Here is a 14613-nt window from a genome sequence, read left to right as displayed (position 1 = left end):
TAATAGATTCCATGAGAAATAATGGTATACCATATAACAAGGCTACAATCTCTAAAAGAGTTATAGTTTGTAATTTCAGGCTTTGGGGTTTTATAAAGGAAATCTTTTAAAAGACTTAGTCCAATTCAATGTAACCATATTTCCTTGTTAATCATCTCCCCTTGAAAGGGATGTACCTCCTGCATGTATAAATTAAAATTGTGAAAACTGAGGCCCCGTTCTCCTTCATTAACAGGTGACAAATACGGCTTCATTTATATTTACATTTATATCTAACAACAGGCTCCATGGACATTAAAAATTACACAAGCCCAATTTTGATTGAAGTCTTACTTCTACAGAAAAGTGAGATTTAGATAAAAAGTGAGCTTGTCTTTATGGCTCTGAGGCCTGGTTAAAACTGAGGTTCCTCTCACCTTCATCAACAAGTGACAATTGAGGCTCCATGGATTTTTTATAATGGTCTGGATCTCGTTTACCATTGAGGTGAAGCTGTTACACGCCATAAGCCTCTCTTTGTTCTGCAGAATTAACATCGCAGCCACTCGCAGCAAAACTTTACTGCCCTCATTAAAGAGGCAGTCCCAGACACGCAGAACAGTCTAAAAATAGAAACAGACATTCCAAAATATGTAAAACAGACTGAGTCTGAAAATAGAAAAAGCCCGTCTCAAAATTACAGAAGTCTAAAATTAGATTTAACGTGAACAGTCCCAAACATGTAAAAATAGAAAAAGCCAGTCTCAAAATTACAGAAGTCTAAAATTAGAATTTAACGTGAACAGTCCCAAACATGTAAAAGTATAAAAACAAAAGAAAAGAGTCCCAAGATATATATAATAGGACAGTATAAATAGAGAATACTACATAGCATGTTGATGAGACTCAATCTGTGGTTTTATTGTAATAATTAAGAGCAAAATATTGACACATACTTTAATAGCATTCAGTTATTGACTGGGTCCGAGGACAACACTGTTTTGTTTGACCCGAAAATGGATCTGTTGCCCAAAGCCGTAGATTAAGGGCGCAACAGATCCGTTCAATGGTCAAACAAAACAGCTGTTTGTCCAAGGACAGTCTTTAACTGTTTTAGTATACAGCTTCACTTTTTTAAGGTTGTTTAAACTAGATGCACATGGATTGTTGACTTTGAACTTTAAACAAAACAGTGTGATTGCGTACATTTATCAATGTATCCACTAGTTTAAAAGAAAACAAACTAAATATCCTAATCAATAATTATATTTTGTGTGTTTCTGCTCTGCGTTTCATGCAATAAATTCTGTATTTCATAATCAGTCAAATCAGTGAACCTCACAATTATCTAAACAAAGCAGCAGACCAAGAATCACGTGACTTGTGTATCCAATAGAAATAGGGCAGACTATTGCCCGATAAACAGTTCGTAAACTGTTGACTGATCAATAGACCATGAGTGTTAGAGTTGGTTTAACAGTTAAACTGTTGGTTCTAAATTGCATTAGTTTTAAATAGAAAAAAAAAAATGTTTTGTTTAAATCCTCTAACAGAATTAGCAATTGTTGTACACTTAAGTTACTGTTAATGAATAAAATTTCTAAATTTCAGTTGTTTTACCGTTCTCTGTCATATTTATTGTGAAAAAGCAACAACAAACAACCAAAAGTAATTAAAGTGAAAGTCGCTACCGGAAATACTTTCCCCTTTAAAATGAACCATTTTGTTTATTTTTGTCTGTTTATAAATGTGTACACTTCTTTCTAAGCGCTTTACTCTTATAAATCTCATGTTTCGAAAAACAAGACCAAGCATAACATTGATCTTGAACAATATCCTTGGACAATATAGTACTCTTACATGTAGTTGGTGCAACAAAACCACAAATTGATCTCAACACACTATAATACGTATGTATAATTATGGGAACAGGAGTTTTGAACATCTATCTAATTTTGGAAACATGAGGTTTAAAATATCTTTGTAGCATATGTTAATAAATGAAGTTTTATAATAAATAAGTCTGCATTTATCAACTTCTCTACATACCTAGCACTGTCTGTGTCTATTTCTGGTCTAGTTTAGTATCAAGGATTATTACTTTTTCATTGTAATGCAGAAACAAGAGGTCCATGGGCCACATCGCTTATCTGAGTCATGGGCCCATATTTAAAGATTTTCCCTATATATATTCAAATGTAAAACTTTTATCTCTACTGTGGCCCTAACCTACCCTGGGGCTAATGATTTTTACAAACTTGAATCTAAACTATGTCAGGAAGCTTTCATGTAAAATTCTACTTTCCTAGCCCAATTTACAATTTTGGTAGAGAACTACCTACTCCTTTTAAATATCCATTTAATTTCAGTTTTGTATCAATAGCATTAAACCAAATATATGTTTTTCACATATACACTATATATATACCAAGTTTGGCCCCGCCCTGAAGTCAGAACCTCTACCCTGGGGATCCTGATAGTTACAATTTCGGTAGAGGCCTTCCTGCTCTGTATCACTATGTATTTAGTATTTCTTAAAGATATGCAGGTGTAGAGAAGAAGATTTTTTTTAAAAAATTGGTCAATTTTGGGCAGTTTTTGCCCCATCCCTAAGGCCCCAGGGGTGCAGGAGTCCTGAAATTTATAATTTATGTCCCCCTTGTCCCAAAGATGCTTCATATGAAATTTGAAAAGAATTGGAATACTAGTTATCAAAAAGAAGTTAAAAATATTCAATTGTTAACGCACGACGCATGGTGAAGGACAACAACCAATTGCAATAGCAACAACATAATACCTAAAAAGTCAGAAATCTATTGTTCACACATTCAATAACTATTTTGGCCCCACCCTGATTCCAAAACCCCTACTCCTGGGATCATCAAATTTACGATTTGGTAACGAACTACCTCCTCTTTCTAAATATCCATTTAGTTTCAATTTAGTATCAATAACACTAAAGAAGATGTTATTTTTAAAGTGTTTTACACATCAACATTATATAGTAAGTTTGGCCCAGCCCTAGGGTCAGAACCCCTACCCTAGGGATAATGAAATTTACAATTTTGGTAGAGGCCTTCCTGCTCTACATCACTATGCATTTAGTTTTTCTTACATATGTGTGGTTGTAGAGAAGATTTTTGAAAATTGGTCAATTTTGGGCAGTTTTTGTCCCGCCCCTAGGGCCCCATGACTACAGGAGTCCTGAAATTTACAATTTATGTCCCCCCTTGCCCCAAAGATGCTTTATACCAAACTTGAACAGAACTGGAATGGAGTTATCACAAAGTTAAAAATATTCAATTGTTAACGTGCGACGAGGGATGACAACCAATTGCAACAGCAACAACATATACCTAAAAAGTCAGAAAAACTGGTCATAACAGTAATTTTATTATGTTAATGGGGCATAACTCCATAAAAAATCAAAGAACAGGAGCAAAGCTCCAACTCGATCTCTTACTGATCAATATACATCTGCATACAAAAAATTAGTTCAATATCCCAAGGTGTTTAGAAAAATAGTCCAGAAAACTGGTCGTAACAGTAATTTTTCTATGTTAAAGGGGCACAACTCCATCAAAAATCAACAAACCGGAACAAAACTCATACTTGATCTGTAACTCAACAATATACATCTGCACACAAAAAAATCAATTCAATATACATGTATCAACTTCGGAAGGCGTTTAGCAAAAGTCCGGAAAACGGTTGTAACAGTAATTTTCTACTTTAAAAGGGCAAAACTGCATAAAAAACAGGGATGTGACTGAATTCCTCAGAAATCAGAGGAAAACTGGTCAAAAAGGGAGGAAATCACCTCACCTTACCCGGAAAAATATCATTTTCTGCCACTTTAGATCAAATCCAGAGTGTTTCATTTTTTTGAAAATTGAGCAAATCAGAGGATTTCCTCTGAAAAGAGGAAAAATCACACCCCTGAAAAAATCAATGAACTGAAACAAAACTCAGACTCAATCTGTAACTCATCAATATACACCTGCCTACAAAAAATCAATTCAATATCTCAAGGCAATTTAGCAAAAGTCCAGAAAACTGGGTGTCACAAAACTATTGGTACCATATGAAACAACAGGTACTGTGAGCAATGTTCACTTAGAATACCCCCCGCTTACCCCAATCTCCCAAAGGGTGTTGGTAATAGGTATAAACTACCTCTTTTCTGAGTGTAAAAAACAAATGGCATGACAAACCTTGGGTATTCTCGTTTGTAGGGAGAAATGGATTATCTAGGAACACAGCATCTCCATGCGATGAAAAAAGCCGTTAAAGAATTTAAATGGAAACCATATTGCTACTTCGATGTCCAGTGCACGTGACCTTTGACCTTTTGACCCCAAAATCGATAGGGAACATCTTCATCCCATGGGTAGTCCATATGTATGATATGGTGACTGTAGGTGGAAAGGATAACGCTTTAGAGCCCGGAAACCATATTGCTACTTCGATGTCCAGTGTGCTTGACCTTTGACCTTTTGACCCCAAAATTGATAGGGAACATCTTCATCCCATGGGTAGTCCATATATATGATATGGTGACGGTAGGTGGAAAGGATAATGCTTTAGAGCCCGGAAACCATTGCGTCTACAGACGGACAGACAGACGGACAACCCGATTCCAGTATACCCCCACCCCCCACAACTTGTTGCGGGTGGTATAATTAAAGGTGTTCCTTTGAAGTTAATAATCTTCATGAACAGTGGAGTTTTTACAAACTAGTTATATTTTTCACACAACTCCTGAAATATGCCTTTGTGAACAGTATTAATTAAGTTTAAAACCTCATGTACTTTCTAACACTGCAAATTAAGTTTCTTAAACCATGAACCTCTGTTGGTAGCACATCCGCGAACAGGCACATGAACCACTTCGTCCCCACTAGGCACCACTGCACCCCCACTGATTCTATGTGTTCGTACAGACTAGGATCCTTCCATCTAATAATAGAAAAAAGTTTCTCAGCTACTATTACCTGATTTTAGCTGCAATAACATTACATTTTAGCCCTTTTAAGACTTGCCTTTTATGTGTATATATATTCAATAACATCACCAATATAATTACAATGAAACATATAGTAGCCAGACATCACATTTCTTCAAGTGTGAATTTCTGAGTTTGATGTGTTGCATTCCTGTTGACAGTTTACGGGAAATTTGTTCGGGCTTGCTAGTGAGTCAGCTCAATGCAGAAGAGTGTCTATATATACAGCAAGCTTAATTAACAGCAAACATAACCGGCCATTAGCTGGTGACTACTTGATGCATATCTTACACACAGAGTCCAAATACAGTCTGCGAAATTAGCGGTAGTCCGAACGCCCGCGGCCAGTGATTTTCCTGTCAGACTTGTAAAATCCGCTTGGCAACAAGTCCGACTGGCTTGTAAAAAATATTTGCCTGTTGGATTTTAATTTGACAATCGGAAGTAAATAAATATTACGCGCATGCTCAAGTCATAGAATTAGAATAACTCGCCCCAAACAAAGTCATCCGTCCTATTAATTATGCATCTTCACTCAGTCTGTTCCCGATTTGTCTTGAAAATTATTCAGATTTTGCATGTGTGTAATTTAATTTTTCGGGCAAGTGAAATTGAGTTTGGGCATGTGGATTTCCTGAAAATGGTTGCCTGAATGGCTTGTGGTTTGCAAATCTTAAAGGCCGGGAGTAACCTAGAAAATTTTACACCCCTACAGCAATTAAGCATATATGGCAAGAGGGCAGGGCTTAGCAGTGTTATCAGAATAAGCAGCAATCTGATGCTTGACTCTACACGTGCTCTGTAGCAGACGATATTTTGAACAGGGAGACTGGCATGATTTATCAAAATAAACTAAATTTTTCCCGCATTTTTCTACCACTCTGCTCGATCTGTGAGGCACTGAAAGGCTATGTTTTTACTTTAACAAAACTTCACCCTAGGAACTACAAAATGAATTCATCATTGTTTTATCCATGTCTTTTAAAACATGTAGTTTTTTTTTTATAATATACACAAATATTGGTATATATGATATACTAATACTTATGATTTTCCTCTTGGTACCTTTCAATTATGAGAAGAATTTGGGGGGAAATTTTAGCTGTGCAATGGAGGACATGTGCATTGAAGGGTTATTAAGAAACATTTTGTCCATTATGATATTTGGAGACCTACTATCTGTGATTGTCTCTTTTGGCATTGTAATGTTCACATGTAAGAGTCCAGATTGAGAGTAATTTTAGAGTGATGGTTGATCAATTGGACATTTGTCATCATTGGTGAGAGACAATTAATGGGAGTTACACAACTGGCCTAGGAGATTGTTGCTTAATCAGACAAACATCATGCTTGACATTATTCGAGAAAAGGTACCAGCAATCCTGCAAAACTCTGAAACAGTGATCAGACTGAACAGTCCTAATGAGTTATTTTCATAATGTTAACCAATTTTTTTAATGGAATGTGATTATATATAATTAAAAAATAAAATTTGGATTTACCAATGATATATGAGTAAGTACTTTTTTTCCACGTTATACAGTGATTTGATTACATGTTGCCTTTGGTGCAATCCCTCTTATCTAGAACTAGACAAGCATGCTCCTGCAATGTGTGAGTCAACATCCGGTGTAAACAATAACAAAAGATAATCACACCCACAAACTGCCAATCTCTAGTTTGAAATACAAATTTAGCCCTGCTTCAGATTTTTGAGGCCAAAATTAAAACTTCATGAGAATTTATATCTAAAATAGATATGGCCAATATATGCACAGTTATGAGGGGAACAAGCATACCTATTTTAAAATTTCAGTACAACAGCTTAATCTTTATTTTTGCAAAATAAGTGCTGCAATCTGAATGTGACCAGAAAATTCATATATTCCACCATTTTCACTGATTAGCTGCTTTTATACCCAATTGCCCGCCTTTAATATCATTGACTGCAAATAGCTATCTGTTTTATACAAATCTCACACACAGTCAAATCTCACACACAGGATCAAAATATCTATCTATTTTATACAAATCTCAACACAGCGTCAAAAGAACTAAATTTTTTATTCAACTCTCAAAAGACACATCTCCTGTTTTCAAAGTATACAGAATTATATGCATTTTGTCTTCCTTATGCTGATAGAAATTAATTGTAATAGTTCGTTCGCTGAAGTATTGCCATAATTAGCCACAATACGGACTTAAATCTAAGCCCCAATTTCAAAATGCCTAGTTAATTAGATAGGTAGTCACGTGGTACAGTGACGTCATATGCGATCTTCGTCGATCAACTTGTTGTAAAAGTAGTGTTAGATATTTTTTAAAACTCGGGTTTTAGGGGCCTAATTTATTTACCATGGATAACATTTATTTCGATGTGGACAAATTTCCTGAGTCTTATATCTTTTAGCCACCAGTGCATACAAATAGCGACCCAAATGTAGCGAGGAAAGCAAGTATGAAATCTGCATAAATTTGCGAGTAAATAATGTTACATGGGATCACTGTCTAAACACAATTTGGTAATGCCATTTCTGTACACAACTGTAATTAGTGTAGTTGCTTTTCTAAAATAAACAGTGCAATTATTATTAAATTTATTTTTGGAGAAGTTAGATAGGCCTAAATTATGATACGATTATGTATCATTGACAACTAGGCCTACTGTCACGGGAGCATTTCGAGAGAAAAATAATAATAATAATGATCAAATTTATTGTGAAAATCACAATACTTATAAATTATTTTATTCAAGCAATTCTATTAGGCCTAATCATTATTTTTTGTTATCTACATGTTGTTACTTAGGAAGTGGGAGAGCGGCGTGCTGTTGTTTTAAACACGTATGCGTTCCTTAAAAAAAATGAAAGCATTATAATTCAATTCAAGGTTGGGAAATATTATATTTTATTATTTATAATTGAAAGTTCAATTATCTTTTATCTTTAAATTTCTTTTTTAAAACTACCAGTTGGTAGACACTGCTAGCAAAGTTCTGCCTATATGTTGTTACAAGGTGAAGGTCAGTTGGTGCGCAGTGATTTTTTTTGTTTTTCAAACTACCACCCCCTCCTTCTGAATTGGGAAAAATTAGCGACATTTTCCTCAAATTGGGAAAAATCATTCATAGTAAATTAAAATGGTAAAGATGCATAAAATAATGAAATAACATTTTTTTTAAGGTTTATTTCAGATCTGATTTAAAATCATAAAATAAATCATTATTTAACATTAAATATGTATTGGAAGTCACACCTTGTATAGATATTATTTACCTTTTCTAAGTAATATTTATTGTCTAATTTCATAAACAAAATAATAAATTATTAATTCACCAGCATTTGTACCCATAATCTTGTAAATATAATATTAATAATCAAGTTTCCAGAATGTTTCTCCTGTTTGTATTTTTCGGATTTTAGTATAACCCTATACTGTTGGCCACTTCCTGTTATTAGCTTGACACTACATATAATGGCGGTCAAACTAAATTGTCAACAATATGGCTTAATGTGTATCTGGAAACTATATACTTCACTGCATATCTGCTTATATGGATGCCTCTATTGTTTTACATATTCTTTACAAAACCTTTTGCATGTGCAGTGGTTTGGAGAATAAAACTGAAGGAAAAAAATGTATTTACTCTTTGTCAGCAATATATGGTAACTGTTTTTTTAAATGGCCTAATTTCCCTAGATTTGAAATTGGGAAAAACATACATATATAATTGGGAAAAAATAGTTAATTTTAGAGAGGGGAAACAGCCGAATATCGATGGCATTTTGGCCCAAAAAAATTCACTGGTGTGAGTGTGTATTGAATTTGAGAGCAGAACGGAAAGCATATGCCGTAGGCCTATATGTAACAGTGCGTAGCTTCGATAAAACCATTTTCTCGCAGTTTATCTACGTCTTTGTCCAAGCACTTGTTTGAAAAAGTACAGGGACAAATTCTACTGGTTTTTTTTTTATGGCAAAGTCATTGTGCCGACAAAAAATATTCACGTCTTGTCCCTCATACCTTCCTTCGAAAATTGAAAAAAACCCAGTCTAAATCCTCTCTACTGACAGCAAGTACACCCTTAAACGGCACAAAACACCCCAATGCAGTGTTATTTACAAGCTGTTACTGTGATAATTGTTTGTTTGTCAATTAATTCTAATCTGTTTATGAAATGGCTAACAACTGTTCTCAATTCTTCTCGCTCGAGGTCGCATATGATGTCACAGATAATGGTGCGTAAAATATCGAAGAAAATATGCATATCACAAGATTTGAATTTCATCGCTTTCAAACTCAAAAACTACACAAACTGTTTCATTTAAAACACATGTAAAGTAGTTTTAGGCATGAAATGAATTAATTTTGCTGAAAAAATTAAAAAGTTTAAAAACATGCGATGTGTCCTTTAAACACAGGGTCAAAAGAACTACCTGGTAAGTGGAGCTGTTTTACAGTCTTAATTACTTTATTTGTCTTTTTTTCATATATAAGACTGCCGTGGTAGGTCTATAGGTAGAGTGTTTGCCTCACATGCGGAAGGTTGGGGTTCGAAACCCGGCTGTAACAAACCCAAGTTGTTATAACAGGCAGTGACGGTTCATCGTCAAACGCTTGGCACCAGGCGTGAATATTACGGGTCCTCAGAGATAACCTTAAAAACGAATGTCTCGTGTTACAGTAGGTGTGGCACGCTAAAGAACCCTCACTGTTCAATGACCCCAAGCGCTGAGCATAACCTAAATTTGTAGACCTTCACCGGTATTGGCTACGCCTTCATATGTCATTGAGAGAAACATTCCCGAGAGGGATGTTCAAAAACATACAATCAAATCAATCAATTTTTTTAAATATGTATGTAAGTGATATGAATGGGTGTTTTTTGTCTATCAGTACTATCAATACTTTGATTTGTATATATTCAGGATGATTATACTTGCTATATGTATGTAAGTGATATGAATGGGTGTTTTTGTCTGTCATTACTATCAGTACTTTGATTTTTATATATATATATATATATATATATATATATATATATATATATATATATATATACACACACACACACACAGAGGATGATTGTACTTACTTTATCACCTCCCCCAGTAACTCTTGTTCCGCTTTGACAGCTTCCATACCAGGAGAATAAAAATCTATCAAGTAACAAAAAGAAGCATTGATGCTCCTGTATGACAGCAACGTAATTATGGTACTACTCAAAGAAAGGTCTTGTCACAAGATCAAACTCCAAGGTGAAGGTCACAAGGTCAAACAATTTGGTACCAAAAAAAGGTATTGTCACAAGAAATTAGGACTTAAATGATTCACAGAAACATTGATACTGTTTAATATAAATCCTCGATTCAATGTTCGATTCATTGCCTCAATTTTCGGTTCGATACGTTTATTGCAAACTGGTTCAGTAAAATACATCAGATTCAGTCTGTAATGTTTATTTTTACCTGCATGAGGGACAAAATAGCATCAAACAAGAGGTACTGTGAGCAATGCTCACTAAGAATACCCCCCGCTTACCCCAATCTCCCAAAGGGTGTTGGTAATAGGTAAAACTTCAGTATTATGATCCAAAAGGTATCTAGGAACACAGCATCTCCATGCGATGAAAAAAGCCATTAAAGAATTTAAATGGAAACCATATTGCTACTTCGATGTCTAGTGTGCGTGACCTTTGACCTTTTGACCCCAAAATCAACAGGGAACATCTTCATCCCATGGGTAGTCCATATGTATGATATGGTGACTGTAGGTGGAAAGGATAACACTTTAGAGCCCGGAAACCATATTGCTACTTCAATGTCCAGTGTGCTTGACCTTTGACCTTTAGACCCCAAAATCGATAGGGAACATCTTCATCCCATGGGTAGTCCATATGTATGATATGGTGACTGTAGGTGGAAAGGATAACGCTTTAGAGCCCAGAAACCATATTGCTACTTCAATGTCCAGTGCGCTTGACCTTTGACCTTTTGACCCCAAAATAAATAGGGAACATCTTCATCCCATGGGTAGTCCATATGTATGATATGGTGAATGTAGGTGGAAAGGATAACGCTTTAGAGCCCGGAAACCATATTGCTACTTCGATGTCCAGTGTGCTTGACCTTTGACCTTTTGACCCCAAAATAAATAGGGAACATCTTCATCCCATGGGTAGTCCATATTTATGATATGGTGACGGTAGGTGGAAAGGATAATGCTTTAGAGCCCGGAAACCATTGCGTCTACAGACGGACGGACAGACAGACGGACAACCCGATTCCAGTATACCCCCCCCCCCCCCCCCCCCACAACTTGTTGCGGGGGGTATAATAATGTTTGCCTCGAGTCTTGCGAAATTAATAATGAACTTTATCAGTTTAAACTACAGAGCCATGCATCTTACCGTTTGGCAATTTGGAAACATTTCGCTTTTAAAATTATGAATGTGAATCTTGGAAATTAATTTTTTCTTCAATGTTATTATTGGTTTCTTCTGTAAATTGTATCGTATTGAAAGTATTGAATCATGGCATAAGTATGTATTGTATCGTGAAGGGGCGCATTATTTCAGCCCTACAAGAAATACACATGTGAAATATGACAGCCCTATTATTAACCATTCAAAATGTATGACCATGCAAGGTTAAAGTTTTTCAAAAGTAGGTCAAATTCCAAGGTGAAGGTTACAAAGTCAAACATTTCCGTACCAAAGGAAGGTCTCAGTGCTCCAAGTCACATTTGCTATCAGGTCGCGAAATGGCAACCTAGAAATATTTCTGGTCGCCATTTTAAAATTTCTAGTCGCCAATTACAAAATTTCTACTCATCATGGTAAAAGAATTTGTAAATAAGACTTGCAAATTGTGTTTTTTAATTTGATATCTTTCAATAAAAAAAGCAACCCCCATACATGCGTGCTCTAAACATCGTTTTTCCGCCATTCTTGATTGCTTTAAAACGTTGTTTTGACCGAGATTGAAAAATATTTATTGAAACCTCTGATCCTGATGATAAAATTTCACTGGATGTCTGAGTTTTGTCCACTGGCAAAAATGCAACTTAATTATAATCTTTAGTCGCAAAATCAATTTTCTGGTCACTAATGTGACCATTTTACTCGCAACTTGTCTTGTCATAATGATATGAACTCACTATCACAATCCATTCAAAAGTTAAGGTCAAGTTTTACAGGCAAACTCACAGACCAAAAACTACTTATGCCATCGCATCTCTGATAACAGGGCATAAAAAATAAAGCCAACTTCAATTCCACTGGTCATTTCCACGGTTTGAACAACACGATTTATCCTTTATCCCCCCCCACCCATGCCAGTCAGTCCCACTTTTTTTGCACATCTTTCTATATACATCGAAATTGATACATCTATGTACAAAACTATAGTTTTCAAAAACATACCCCTATAATTGTGATCATTTTTTCCCCAAAGGATTTCTAATTAGTATAACAATATATAGATATATTAAATGTGATTTCATTTTACAGCAATGATTCATTTACATTACAAAATCAAAATGTTTCCAAGTTTTACAAAATTGCAATCACTTCACATAATAGCTAATTTCATCTTTATACAATTGAAATTAATGAAGTCAACCTAATTTGTTTTATCAATATGGTATTCTTTTGATTAAATTGCTAATTAATACCTCTTAATTTAGTTTTTATTACATGTGAAGTTATTAGACTAACTCAACAAAAGCTTCGTGAACTGTCAATGTTGTATAATAAGTGCCGGAATCCGCTCTTTATTGCATGATTTAATTAAACTGTTTTCCCACATTTTCTTGTAATCTAGAGATATAACATATATGATTTGAAACTTTAAGAAATTCTAATAACATATATCATTATATGAAACTTGAAATTAACTTGACACAAGTGCCAAAGATATCAGACCATAGAAGATGAAAAAATCATTCTGATTTTTTTTTTGATCGGACCACATGAATGATATGCATTTTGTACATACCTTCAGGAAATAAGATTGATTGATTTATTGTTTACCGTCCCTCTCAAGAATTTATCACTCATATCATGGAGACGTCACCATTGCTGGTGAGGGCTGCAAATTTTAGGCCTATGCTCAGCACTTACAGCCTTTGAGCAGGGAGGAATCTTTATTGTGCCACACCTGCTGTGACACATGGCCTTGGTTTTTGTGGTCCCATCTCATCTCAACACCCCATTTAGTCGCCTCTTATGACAAGCAAGGGGTACTGAGGACCTATTCTAACCCGGATCCCCACGGAACTTCAGGAAAAGAGGTAATTGTGAAGTCATAACTTTATTAATTAAAATATTTCATTTGCTATAGTAAGCAAAATCAGTTAGTAGAAACAAATCAAACCAAAAGGATAACAAATTTAAAAGGCACATATATTACACAGTAGACTTTCAGTATCTCTGTATCTTGAATACCATGGCTGTACTGAAATGAGTTGGAAGTCCCAACTACATCTCCTTTTGTATTTTAACCTCAATATCTCAAACAGTCAGATATGTTGGATGTTTTTCTCGGCCCTATCAAGTTCGAAATAATGAGGTTTGACTGTAGATGTATATAATATGTTTGGAGTTTTCACTTGTCTGAACTCAACTCCCACTTCAAAACTACTGATTTACTCAGGTGACCTAAACATTTTAACCCAGTATTGTGGCCCAAACCTAGTCCCAAAGGTCACTCCATAACAAGACAACATCAAAAGACCAATGATCATGATCATTAAAATGTAAGGTCTTACTATAAGGAATCTATATACAAAATATGAAAGTCATTCAAGGTCAAAGTTACAATGTCAAATATTTTGGTTTTAAAGATTTCCTCACAAGGAATGCATACATGAAACATGAAAGATATATTACTCCCCATTCAAAACTTTTGAGCAAGGTTAAAGCTTTGGTTAGTTTCCAAATTTGGGTCAAACTCAAAGGTCAAGGTCACAAGGTTAAACATCATGGCATGAAATGTAAAGGCTTGTCATAAAGAATCTATATTCAAAATATGAAAGTCCTACCTTAAATAGATCAGGAGATATTGTCTGGTACCATTAAAACAAAGATCTACTCACAAGAAATGCACATATGAAATATAAGAGCCTTATCACTTACCATTCATAAGTTATGAGCAAGGTTAAACTTTCAGACAGACAAACAGATAGGATGGAATCATATTTTAGTGTCAGGGGCATTACAGAAACGAAAATCTACACAACTTACCAATGTAAGGCATTTTTGATATGATATAGTGTGAGCCTGCTACTCTTGAAAAAATTTGCTTTTATCAATTCCCTTTCTATTCCCATATAAAACTTTGGTCTCCTATTGTGGCCCCATCCTACCCCCTGGGCCCCTGAAATTAACAAACTTGAATTTGAACTACCTACGGATGCTTGTATATCAATATGACTAGTGATGACTCTGTTGTTCTTAAGAGGATTTTTCCTGTAGATTCCCATGTAAAACGTTGATCCCCTATTGTAGCCCCATCCTATCCCTGGAGATCACAATGTGAACAAACTGGAATCTGCATTACCAGGGAATGAACTAATTAACATGACTAATCATAGTTCTGTTGCTCTTGAGAAGATTTTTAAAGATTTTG

The 14613-nt window shown here is 35.1% G+C and overlaps 1 protein-coding gene across 2 annotated transcripts in view; it reads right to left on the bottom strand.

The window, feature by feature from the left end:
* Positions 1-14613, bottom strand: part of LOC125659201 (growth hormone-regulated TBC protein 1-A-like) — a 28347-nt gene that overhangs the window by 1079 nt on the left and 12655 nt on the right. For both annotated transcript variants that reach the window (XR_008798800.1, XM_048890804.2), the window contains exons 7-9: positions 10080-10143; positions 4830-4938; positions 417-602 (exon numbers count right to left, since the gene is read on the bottom strand). Coding sequence is in view for 1 of the 2 variants with exons in the window: in XM_048890804.2 (XP_048746761.2) it covers positions 417-602; positions 4830-4938; positions 10080-10143 (359 nt within the window). In the remaining variant the exon portion in view is untranslated. The remainder of the gene's footprint in view (positions 1-416; positions 603-4829; positions 4939-10079; positions 10144-14613) is intronic.

This window comes from Ostrea edulis, chromosome 9, assembly GCF_947568905.1.
Source record: "Ostrea edulis chromosome 9, xbOstEdul1.1, whole genome shotgun sequence".
In the NCBI taxonomy this organism is placed as follows: Eukaryota; Metazoa; Mollusca; class Bivalvia; order Ostreida; family Ostreidae; genus Ostrea; species Ostrea edulis.
The sequence above is the reverse complement of the archived record's forward strand: the minus strand, read 5'-3'. Positions and strand labels throughout refer to the sequence as shown.